General features: G+C 54.6%; 1 protein-coding gene across 10 annotated transcripts in view; it reads left to right on the top strand.

Moving 5' to 3' along the window:
- Window positions 1-12,305, top strand: part of CSGALNACT1 (chondroitin sulfate N-acetylgalactosaminyltransferase 1) — a 257,501-nt gene that overhangs the window by 188,223 nt on the left and 56,973 nt on the right. For all 10 annotated transcript variants that reach the window (XM_072950189.1, XM_072950186.1, XM_072950190.1 and 7 more), the window contains one exon: window positions 1,063-1,951. In XM_072950189.1, coding sequence (XP_072806290.1) covers window positions 1,360-1,951 — 592 coding nt within the window. In that variant the 5' untranslated portion in view covers window positions 1,063-1,359. The remainder of the gene's footprint in view (window positions 1-1,062; window positions 1,952-12,305) is intronic.

The raw sequence follows: 12,305 nt of genomic DNA, 5'->3' as shown, positions 1-12,305 counted from the left end.
TTATGATGATGGGGATTATTTAAAATGTCACGTTTTTATAAAATGGCCAGGACACAGAATCCTCAGGGAGCTTGTTTAAGAGAAGTGGTCTAAAAAGATTTTATAAAAATCTCCCTAAACAAGAAATCTTATTTGATCCATTTATCATTCCTTCTTTCTTTCTCTTCTCTGGCCCAGATGGGCAGGGAGATGAGGAAAGGGGATAAGGAAGGGAGGGCACTGGAGAAGGGCTGTCGGGACAGGCATAGGAGGGCTGAGTGCCCAGGGAAAGGCAGGGGTGGGTCAGAGCCAGGTGGCGCCTCAGTTGTTTGGGGGAGTGGAGTGGAGGGGCAGAGCGTGTGTGGAAGGCCCTGCGGTCTGACTGGGTATCTCTGACGAGCAATCAGGACAGGGATTTCTCCCAGAGGCTGGATGTTTGGGGTTTGAGTCCCCACAAAGCCAGATTTCTGGTCTCTGTTCTCCCAGCCCCGTCCTTTTCTCTGGTCAGCTCGTCACCCCGTCTGCAGGCACAACTGGAAAGTCGACCAGTAGACCCTCCCCAGACTCATTGTGAATAAGTTGTCATCCATATTTATCATTTGCACTTTTGAGTCTTCAGGTGCTCCCGCTGCCCAAAGCGTGAGGACGTCCTGAGCCAGCCTTACGCCCGGCCGCGCGGGGTGGTGGGGGGCGCCCTCGGTAGCCCAGGGTGTCCCACTGTTTGCATCCACCAGTGCCAGCCGGCCTGGTCTGCAATTTCATCGCCATTAAAATTTTGCTTTTTTCCGTTTAAAAACCATGTAAATCATATGTGCGATTGTGGAGCATTTGTAAGGTAGAGAAAAATACAGAGCAGCAGAAAATCACCATGACTCCTTCCACCAGAGAGAATCCACATTTTGCCATATTTTCTTCCAGTCTTTTTTCTGCATCCATTGTGCATCGTTGCACTCTGATTTACAAACATTAAAGGCTATTTAATCACGTCTATAAACCCCACAGGAGTCTACTGAATATTGATGGCCGCGCAGAAGTAATGGTGTTATTATCCTGAGTAAGTGTTGTCATCTGGTCTCCTCGCAGGTCCGCACAGCGCTGCTGTCCGTCCACAAGGCTATGATGGGAATGCGTGTGAAACCTTGGAGGGTTCCCCTGACTCGTCGCCTTTGCCCGCAAGTTCATCCTTTGAAAGTCGGGAAGCCGCGCCCGGTGGTGCCGGACTCACAAGTGCAAGACGCGGTGTAGACGGAAATGGATAGAGCGGCTCCGGGTGTCCCACCCGCGTGCTGCCCGTAGCCTCGTACAGGGCCGCCCGTGGCCGGCTGGGCGTCCTGGGATGATTGCTGCTGGTGCTGCCGCAGGGCCGACTCCGGAGTGAGGATGGCTCGCCGGGGGCTGCTGGCCTGGGTCTCGCGGGTGGTGGTCTTGCTCGTGCTCCTCTGCTGCGCCGTCTCCGTGCTCTACATGCTGGCCTGCACCCCGAAGGGCGACGACGAGCAGCGCGGGCTGCCGCGGGCCGGCGGTCCCACCGGGAAGGAGGCGGCCCTGCAGGGCTGGGAGGAGCAGCAGCAGCGCGACTACATCGGCAGCCTCAAGAGGCAGATCGCGCAGCTCCAGGAGGAGCTGCAGGAGCGCGGCGAGCAGCTCAGGGTCGCGCAGCGCCTGGCGGGCGCCCCCGGGAGGGCCCAGGCCGACCTGCTGGCCTTCCTGCGCTCGCAGGTGGACCGCGCCGAGGTGCACGCCGGCCTCAAGCAGGCCACCGAGTACGCCGCTGTGCCCTTCGACAGCTTCACCCTGCAGAAGGTGTACCAGCTGGAGACCGGCCTGACCCGCCACCCCGAGGAGAAGCCTGTGCGGAAGGACAAGCGGGACGAGCTGGCGGAGGCCATCGAGTCGGCCGTGGGGGCCCTCAACAGCCCGGCCGAGGGCAGCCCCCACCAGCGCCCCTACACGGCCGCGGACTTCATCGAAGGTTGGCGCGCTTGCGCGGCGGGGTGGAGGGTAGCCGGACAGGCGGCGGGGTCCCCGCGGGATGGCGATGGCACGTGGGCAGCTTTGGGTGGGCCACACCGAGGGCAGAAAGTGGCTTTTCGTTTCTCAGAAACATCTGCTTCCACTTAACTTCTCATGGAAACTGCAATCACTGAGTGGACAGGTTCATTGTTTCTTGGCAGAAGGTCGAACTTCTTGCTCTTAATTTAAAAAGAAAGAAAACAAGACGTGAAATATTGAAACCCAAAAAGAGTGTGATAAGTACTTTACTTTAATGCCTTCTGGCAGGCCTGTCTAGAGACAGCCCATTGTCAGGCCCAGGAAGACGAGGGCCTGTAGCAAACACGGACCACTCACATTGGCCCAGGGCTGTTCTGGGAAATTTACCTCCACTCGTGACCCCTTTGAGGGACGAGGGGACAGAGGTTTGGATTAACTGAGTAAATTACCTAAGGTTAGCAAGTGGCAGAGCTGGGATTTGAACCCGGAAGCCTGATTCCAGAGTCTTCCTTCACCCTCCCAGACACGTAGCTTGTCCACCGCCCTCCACACCCAGCTCCGCACTTGGGTTCTGTAACCCCCATCTCAGCCTGCAGGCAGGACAGACTCTCCAGTCACATCTGAAACCCTCCCGCTGCTCTTTACGCCTGTTCTCTTTGGACACTTTACTGTCTTAGGATTTTTTTCCCCTCTTTATGTGAACCATAGCTTCGTGCAATTTGGATATGTCATCATTTTTGATATGCCTAGAGCTATCTTTCACAAGATCAAACTTTTGTTGTGGCAACTGAAAAAAAAAGAAAGCACAACTTGAGAGTCGTGAGTTAAGTTTTATTTGGGGCAAAATGAGGACTGTAGCCCGGGAGGCAGCCTCTCGGACAGCTCTGAGGAACGGCCCTGAAGAGGTGGGGGGAGGTCAGTACGCGTGTGATTCTGGTGAAGGGGGGGGGTCTTGCGGTCAAGCACACGTTCTGGCAGAGGCTGCTGCTGGTCACGAGGAGCAGATGTGCCCGTTAATGATTTTAGTGCTTTTCTAGATATGAGGAGATGCAAGAATCTGGGCCCATAGAATCTTCTCTTGAAAATATCTGACTCTCTGAAGGGCTGCTCTGCCAGTTTTTCCCTGCGTACAGAGCGCCTCGTTCCTGGTCTCCACCCTGATCGTCTTTCCTTGCAGGGTGCGCTGAAGGTCAGTAGGTGCAGTGACCAGGGACTTCGTCCTTGTAGAGGCAGACAGCGAGTAACAGTTTTTCGCCCACAGGCATCATGATCTTTTTTTTACTTTAACTCATTTTTATGGGGTGTCAAGGCATTGAGCGCAGTGGGCAGCCAGCAAGTGCACGCCCCAGGTGAGCGCTCAGTATGAGCTGAGGAGATCGGGTCCCGCCACACCCCCGTCTCACAGAGTTGCTGAGGCATTTCCACAAATACTAGCTCACTAGCTGACCCAGGGAGAGCCATGAACATCCTTCAAAAGGAAACCCTGGTTCCCCTTGCCCTGGAGGACGCTTGCCAGACCTGCCCACACACGGAGCAGTTTCAAGAGAACGTGATGACAAATCAGGGCCTGCCCTTTGGAGCGTTCCCCTTGTGCTTTTTAATCTGCGTTTACGTTTGAAGTCTGTCTGCTTTTCTGTGTACAGTATCTTAATAGAAAAGCCCTCTGGTCCTCAGTCAGCAGTGACAGCCCTGTGCAGCCTGCAGCCTGTGCGTTAGGGCAGCTCAGTCCACACGTGCCTTCCAAATTTGGGGAAGGTCTAGGCAGCTGTTTCCATATGATGAATAAAAAGACACAAACACTGTAAGTATGTTTATACATATCTAACTGTCATGCACATAGTTTATCTTGTTTCATCATTCTTATCACACAAGATTGTGGAGGCAGTTTTTCACATGCTCAGGAAACGGGGCGTCCTGACAGAGTCTGCTGGTCCGGGCGCTGCGGGAAGGCGGAGTTAAACTCAGCGGGAGGGGTACCTGTCAGACGGTGATGTCTCAGAACAAAGCGGGAGTCCATCGCTAGGACAGTTCTGCCGCTGACTGGATGGCCACTTGGGCAGGAGGTTACAGTTCGTGAGTCTGGCATCAGAGAGGTGGTTGGTTGGACTGATTACATTTGAAGACCTTTTTGATCCCAGTTCGAGAGTCTTTGAGCTACACGTGGTGAAGGAGGAAGAAGGGGAGGGGAAGGGGCTGATGTAAAATCTGTTTTCTGTAGTATGTGAGAGCAAGTGATGGGACCTTGTAAGGGTAAGGTGGGTCTTTAAAATAATGTATTTGGGTTGCAAGCATAGCCTCCAAGAGATTGACTTTGTGTTTGGGAGTCGTTAGCCCCACCATGGGAGTGGCTGAGTAGAAGTCCACGGGGGAGCGTGGGCTCCCCCCACTCCGAGAGCTGTAACCAAAGGCCGCAGCTCCGGACCAGTGTGATGAGGATGGGGAATCTCTGTGTTTAAACAAATAATGATAGATGCCCTCGGAGTGCTTCCGGATGGTAACTGTTGTGCAGACTTGAAGCTGGTTATGGGGCGGGTGTCATGAGAACACAAGCAGGGGGCTGCGTGACTCTGACCAGACCCTCCAGCTCCTGGGGACTGGGGCTCCTCGTCTGTCCCTAAGAGGTTGACCGATGTCCCCCAGGAGCCCCCCGGCCCAGCCTGCTGCAAAATACAAAGCACTGCTTCGAGTGTTTTCCTCCTGGCTCTGCCCAGCGCCCACCCCTGAGGGGTGCTCTGCTCCGCAGGCGGGCTATCTGCAAGGTCTGCTCTGACTGCGCCGCTTTCTACAGTTCAGTGGAGCTTGCGGAGGGGAAGCGCCTATGGATGACCGTCCAGTTTATTACCTGTATTGATTTAATTACTATCTGGCTCTGAAGCCTAAAGGGAACAACATTTGCCCCAGTTTCCCTTCCCAGATGTTTCCTTGGCTCTGATTTTCGCATTGAATTCTCACATAATAACAGGATTTTTTGTTGTTACTAACAACCATCTGGGAAAGGAAGATAAAGCAGAAAAGCGCAGTCAGACCCCGTGCCCGAGGAAGCCTCGTCACACGAACAGAAGAGCCCTCGTTGTGCTCGCAGTTTGGTTTCCCCTTCACGACGGGACACACAGGCTCCTACTGAAGTGTCCGTGGCACAGCTTTTGGCCACCGGCCCGGCCAGCTCCCCCTCCTCCAGCTTTTGCAGGGTTAGTGGTGGTAAGAGCGGGTCAGATACCAAAAGACTTGATTTGGGGGTGAGATGGAGCCAAACCATGAGCCACAGGAAAGTGAAGGTTTGGATGGTGCCCTGAGGTGTGTTTTAAAACAAGGGGATGCGGAACAACAGTGAAACCTTCATGACTGCTGCCTTGTAAGCCCCAGCCTCCTGCCTGGCAGCCGAGACCTCATGCTTCTGGGAGGCTGAGGCGCCAGGTGAGATCCTGAGTCCTCTCCGTCCATTGCCGGCTCCTCAGCATAGCCTCTAAGGGACCCCCTGCAACCACGTCAGTAAGTAAGGTTTTTCACGTGAGTCAAGTCCCAAGTCCGGTCCCAGGTCCTGGTGCCGGGAGGGCCAGGTGCCGGGGACTGGGATGCTCAGCTTGCATTTCAGCGAGATGCTCCTTTGCGACTTGGGGAGAAAAGGCGAGGCAGGTGTTAGGATATGTCTCCGGGCGTCTGGGGATCGCGGGGCAGATGAGGGAGAGCGGGGAGTCTGCGCAGTGGGTGGCTGTGGAGGGAGGAGTGGTTCAGGGAGACTGCTGTGGCCACACAGACGGAGGACTTCAGGTCCTGAGCTGGGCCTCAGTTCTCAGCCAGCATCTCCCGGGAGGTGAGGGCGGGAGAACTCAGGACAGCTCTTCCGACCTGCCCTCACGGCGCGTGCGCCGAGGGACCACACTGGTTCACCATCAGGTTCCGAGCAGGCCTGCAAGATACTAGGTTCCTCTGTCACCCCACCCCGACCTCTGTCCTGGTTCCTTCCTTGAATCTCATTTGTTTGCTGATGCTTTAAGGGCCTTTAAGGAGAAGAAATACTTTTGATTCCAAAATCAGAGCTAAGGGCACCGTAGAGGGAGTTCTTCTGGCGGGAGGTGAGAGGGACTGTAGCCTCAGTGCGATTCCATGGGGCGGGACCCCAGCCCTTCTTCAGGGCGGGGCGAGGAAGAGCCTCCTGCCAGGATAGGTGCGCTGCTGTCTCAGGATATCCTGAAAGCCTCAGTAAGTTTTGAACAAGGGACCCTGCATTTTCATCTTGCTCTGGGCCCTGCAAGCTAGGCAGCTGGCCAGCCTCCAGGGCAGAGAGGACAGAGGAGGAGAGACAGGGAGACGGGATGAGGATGCTGTGCAGCTCGACAGTCGCTCAGGGCCAGCCCCGGGGACCCCCAGGGGTCTGCCTGCACAGACGGGTCCCCTAATGGACATATGTACTGTGTGCATGGCGTATTTTGTAGCAAGACTGCAGAAGCTAGCGAGGCTTACCTTGTTTTATGATAAATTTGTAGTTAGTGTTTTTATTGGACTCATTCAAAGCAATTTAGTTCCCAGGGAATTTTTTTTTTAACTGGGATATCACTGTTCTTCCTGCCTCCCATTTCCTGGTAAGAATATGCTATAAGAGACAACATGTGATGCTATGGGTGTATCTAGGACAGAGGAACTTGGCCACTTTGAGCGGGAGTAGTGAGCAGAGGTCGGATTCAGGGAGGACCTCACACGTCGGAAGGACACACACTCTGTGGGAGTGAGAGGCGGACCTCCCGGGACTGGGGCAGCCCCAGCCTGTCACCCACGTTGGGTAGAAAGTGGTGTTTGCAGAAAGGATCTGTAGGTTTTTAACAAGATCCTGAGTTTGTCCTCTGGGGGACTCTGAGATGAGGTCCTGAGATGCCAAGGCTTCATCAAGGTGTGGACGGGACACCTGCTGTGTGTGCAGAGCATCCCCCACTGTTTGAAGGGCTGGGGAAGGATGGAGCCAGGCCTCAGGCCTGAAGGACCTGATGACCCACATGAGGAGACAAAGCTCTGAGTGACTGAGAGTCAGAGGTGGGAACCGGCTCTTGGCGCGTGGGCCTCAGAACTGGTGCGTGGGCACCACTGGGGGGTCTGGGGAGACATGGGAGGAGGTGGGACCTGAGCCATCTGGGAGGGGAGAAGGGGTTACTCGGGGGGAGCAAGGTGTGGTGGATCAATGGCAGGGAGTGGAAAGCCAACTGACTTGGGAGTAAGATTAGGGTGTGGGGTTAGGGTGGAGCCCAGCCTAGCCAGCGGGCAGACCTGAGTCACTAAGAATGTAGGACATGTGGACCTGGGGGGCCGGGCCAAAGGGTTAGCTCCTAGGATCATCTGGATCTGCATTCGGATGGTCTCTCCTTCCTGGAGGCAGTGAGCTCAGCTCTGCATCTTGGAGGTCCCCGTGGTCAGAGCTGGGGACGTTGTGGTCAGATAAGGACCCTGTGATCAGGGCTGGGACCTTGTGGTCATATAGGGGCCTTGTGATCAGATGGGCACCCCATTCATATTGGGAACCCTTGTGGTCAGATTGGGAACCCATGGTCAGGGCTGGGAACTTTGTGGTCAGATAGCCGCCCCATGGTCTGATTGGGAACCCTCATGGTCAGACAGAGACCCCATGGTCAGGGCTGGGGACCCTGTGGTCAGAGATGGGAACCCTCTTGGTCAGAGCTTGAGATCCCCGAGGTCAGAGCTGGGGACCTCGTGGTCAGATGAGGACCCCGGGGTTTATTCCAGCTGATCTGTGTCTGAGCAACAGGCCCTGTTCCTGACATTTCGCAGACTCTGGTTCATCAAGTGCCCCCGTCCACCGCTGATGGGGACGCTCGTTATCTCCGTTCGGCAGTGTGGAACTCGGAGGTTACGTCGCGCCCTCCAGGCCACTCGGCTGGTGCGTGACCAGCCCAGATTCCCGGCCACAGGGTCTTGGCTCCGCAGCGCGCAGCCTCTCACCTCTCAGGGTCTCTGACACATACACTAGTTCCAGATGATGTGGGGAAATCTTCTAAAACCACGTCCACGGTGTGGGGACCCTTGGGAGAGGTCCTACACTGGTAACTTGTGTACTTTTTCTGGGGAGGAAGTTTTTGTAGGAAGAGAAGGGAGAACACGAGCCCCGGAGGGAGGTGGGCAGAAAGAGGGAACCAGGAAGAACACACAGGGCTAGGCACCTCCAGCACAAAAAACTTTATTTGAACTGCTCAGACCTGCATTTCTCCTGAGACGGCTACAGCATCATGGAAAGGGGTGGGGCAGGGAGCTGAACGCATCTGGATAGAACATGGGGTCCGTAGTTACTTTAGATTCCCTGACAGGTGACCCCAGCACCTGCGTCATCTATAAGCCTGGTTTTGGTGATTGCTTTGTGTCTTGGTTTTTTCCTTGCCTTTTCTGAGCCTCATAACCTTTGCTGAACCTTTTGTAGCTCGTGAAGACTGAGATTAATAGTGCACACGTTTTCCTCTTCCAGGCCGTGTGTGTGTGTGTGTGTACACGCAGGGCGAGTGAACCTAGGCAGGAATTGGGCGGGGCTTGAGGCTGGTTGTTGCCATGGTTACCCTCTGTGCATCCCGGGCTTCCTTGCGTTAGGGTGGCGGTGCTCCCGCCTGAGCGCCGTCCGCTCAGCCCTGTACCTGAGGTCTCCCCTTTTCTCCACACCCGGAGGTCATCTTGTGCTCCTGCCCTGTCCCACCCCAACAGCTCTGCTGTCACTTCTTATTCAAGCTTGTTGGCTTAGCTGAGCAGGGCAGTGGGGAGTGGGGTGGCCTCTGATGTTCTGATTTAATCTTAGTCCTCCCGTGGCTCTGGGCCGTGGGGTATCCTGTCCCACCCCAGGAATAAGGGTTTTTATGCCTTCCTCCTCCAACTGCAATGGCCTTTCACCAGTTCCTTGAGGGTGAGAATATTTGTTGCACTTTGCCCAACAGTAAAGTTTCTGTTCTGTAGAAGGGGGCAGGAGGCGAGGGCCCGTCTCCCTCCCACACAGCTGCTGTCCCCCCCGCAGACCTGCACCACGTGGACACTTCTGAGGCTCTTTCTGACTTTCTCTGAGTTCCCTGTGAGGTTCCTGGAGGAAGAGCTGCAGGAGGGTCAGACATCTCCACGTCTGGGGACCCCAGGGGCTTCCGTGTCCTGCCAGCCTGCCCTCGGCCTTCTTCACTTCATTAGTTTCTCCTTTCTTGTGTACAGAGGCACCTGCCCCACTGCACGGACCCTCCCGTCTCTCCTCACATTTAGGGCCAGCCATTTGTGCTGTGACTTCAGCTCTCCACCAAGTTCGGAAAAGCCTTGCACTTGAAATTAGGCTGGCTCTTTTTCGTTGTAAGCGACACGTCTTCAAGCCCATTATATCCCGGAGTGGAAGCAGCGTGTTAAACCGCTTCTCAAAATAATCATTTAAAATCTATTGATTTACTTTGTCTGCATCCATTTCTCTGTAAATCAGTAATATCTTCTCACAGTCTAGTTTCAACCAAAATGCACAATCCAGCGACGTCAAAGAGCTGGATTGCCTTGCGTTCACTCACCTGTGGGATCATTGTGACCTCCCACGTCCTCTGAGCAGAACCCTCGAATCCCGTGGTCCCTGCTCTATGGCCACGAGTCAGAGATGACACCGTTGCTTAAAACCTACCTTGTACCATATATCTATTCTTTATTTGAGCTTTAATGTTTCAGTGTTGGGCATTTGCATTTCGTCTCTCAAATGCCGTATCATCATACAAAGTAAAATTACTATGACAGTTGGTAATTTCCAAGCACACTTCCCCATACTGGTGGGTTGAGCCACCCCTGTCTTCCTCATTGCCAGGATTTGGGGTTATTATTTTCCATCCCTTTCTGCCGTTCACGTTGGTCTGCCTAGAATCCCTGTCTCCCTCACTCTGGTCCTGATAGGAGTCCTGGGTGAGCTGGCTTCGGGGAGTTAAAAGGGAGGAGGGGGAAGGGAAAGGGGGAAAGGTATCCTGTACGTCAAACATCCACCTACGCCCTGCGTCCCACCCCGTCCACCCCTGCCCTGCAGGCCTGGAGACATTTTGGTGGCTGAAACTGGCTCCCACGGCCCCCCGTCTTTGTCACCGCTCTGCACAAACCCTGCTTTAGGAACTAAAGCCAAGACTTGAAAACCCCAGGAGGCCCTGCTCTCTCATTGGCATCCTGTCCTGATGCTTCCTGGGGCTCTGTCCCAGGCAATTGTCTGCCTGCCTGCCTGGCTGCCTGCCTTCCTTCCTCCTTCCTTCCCTGTAGCCTGTGCCCCCCCACCCCCACCCCCAGGAGCCCTCGACGGTGACCTGCGGCTCCCTTGTCCCCTGCCTCTGGGGAGGAATGGTCCTGCTTCCTGTCCAGATGCTGTGCTGGCTTGTGGAGCCGTAACGGTGCCTGGGCTTCACAGTGGTGGGCTTGGGTCTGTGGACAGCACGTAAGTGCATTGCCACAGGCACGTGATGGGTTCCAGAGGTCTCTGTGGGCTGCTCTGAGCACGTCCCCACAACAGATCACATCGTTTCTATGCTTTCTGAGTGATTTACACTTAAACTTTTGAACACAACCCATTTGCAAATAGAGGACCCCCCACCCCGTTTCCTCTGCACCATGGACGTCTCTGTGGGCAGCCACCAGCCTTTCTCTGCACCCCGAGTCGGACTCTGTCTGATTCCCTTGGGGGAAGGGAGCACATGGGTGGCAGTGAGGAGGTGATTTTTTGTTTTGCTTCCGTTGTAAGCAAGGAGAGGGGTCTGTGACACGGGCCTCCTCTCTCTCCGTCTGTTTGCACTGGGGCTGCTGAGCGGAGGGCGACGTCCACAGGGAGGTGGGGTTGTTTCTGTTCAGCGCGGGAGGGCTGCTGGGCCTCAGCCCGGATGTCTTCCTTCTCGTTACAGCAGCTCCTACAGCTGAAGTGGGGAGGGGTCAATAGCAGGAAGGGGGCTCCCCCGTGGGAACACCCGCCCTCCTGCTGCCCCAGCCTCCTGTCTGCTGTGGACATAGACGAAGGGAGGAAAAGACTCTTCCAACCTTGGGGGTTCCGTGGGTTTACCAATTGGCATGGAAAATGCAATTTTGAGAGGTGACTTCATGTGAAAGTATATGTGGGGCGGATACTGATGTTAGAGAACAGAGCCAAGGGGAAATGAAATCACAGGAGGTGGTAATTAGGTGAAGCAGGACTTGAAACAGCACAGCTTGTTAAATGTAGGAATAGCTGGGTAGTGGGAGACTTAAGCTGTGAGATTTTTAAAGACTTGGATATTCGGGGTCTGTTTGTCCTTTGGGCAGGCCCCCATGCACCCAGCCTCACCCGTGCTGGGGGTGGACAAAGTCACACATACAGTCTCTGCCCTCACAGAGCGATGACAGCACAGGGTCACACTTTAATCAAGTGGTGCAGAGAAGAAGGATCAGCGGTAGAGTGGTACAGTCAGAAAGGGCATCACAGAGAAGGGTTTTGAAGGATGAGTAGGAGTTGGCTCAGGCCAGGGATGCGTGTGTGCTGTGGGGAGGGGAGTACTTTAGGCAGCAGGAGTAAAATGGGTGAAACGTGGAGGCTTGTCAGAGCCCGGTGTACTCCGAGCTACGAGCAATCAGGAAACGCTGGGTCGGGGTCCTAAGAGCATGGTAGGCCTGGGTGGGAGGAGGGGTGGCAAGAAGACATCCCTGAAGGATTAGGCAGGACCAAGACTCTCCAGGGTTCATGTGCATTTTAAGGTCTCGGGTTCATCTTGCCCAGCATCTGGCACTACTGACCAGTTTGGGTAGCTGTTATGTGGGTTTTCCTGCCGGGTCACTGTGATAGCAGAGCCGAGGGGACGTTCCAGTGGGTTGAGAGCAGAGGCAGGTTGGGGAAAGCGCTGGGCAGTTCCTCAAAATGTAAACCAGAGAGTTGTCGGATGACCAGCAGCTCCACTCCTAGGCAGAACCCCGAGAGAAACAAGAGCCAACGTTCACACAAAAACTTGTTCACAGATGCTCAGGGCGGCCTTATTCACAACAGCCAAATGGTGGAAACAGCCACATGTCCATCAGTGGACGGGCTGATAAACAAAGTGTGACTTACCCGTATAAAGTGACTGACCATAGAGACTGCGCAGTGCTTCATTCCACTTGTAAGAAATGTGCAGAACACGCAAGTCTTTTGGGACAGAAAGTAGATTCTCGGTTGTCTAGGGCTCCAGGTGGGTGGGGATGAGGAGTGACTGTTGGTAGGTTCAGGGTTTCTTTTTTAGGGAGAGCAAATGCTTATCTTAAGTTACTTTCTGGTGATGATGGCACGACTCTGTGACTGTAGTGAAAAAAAAAAAAGGAGTCGATTCACACCCTTGAAATGGTGAATTGTTTTGGTATGT

Source organism: Vicugna pacos, chromosome 26 (genome assembly GCF_048564905.1).
Source record: "Vicugna pacos chromosome 26, VicPac4, whole genome shotgun sequence".
NCBI lineage: Eukaryota > Metazoa > Chordata > Mammalia > Artiodactyla > Camelidae > Vicugna > Vicugna pacos.
Note: the sequence above shows the minus strand (reverse complement) of the source record. Positions and strands in the feature narration are given on the sequence as shown.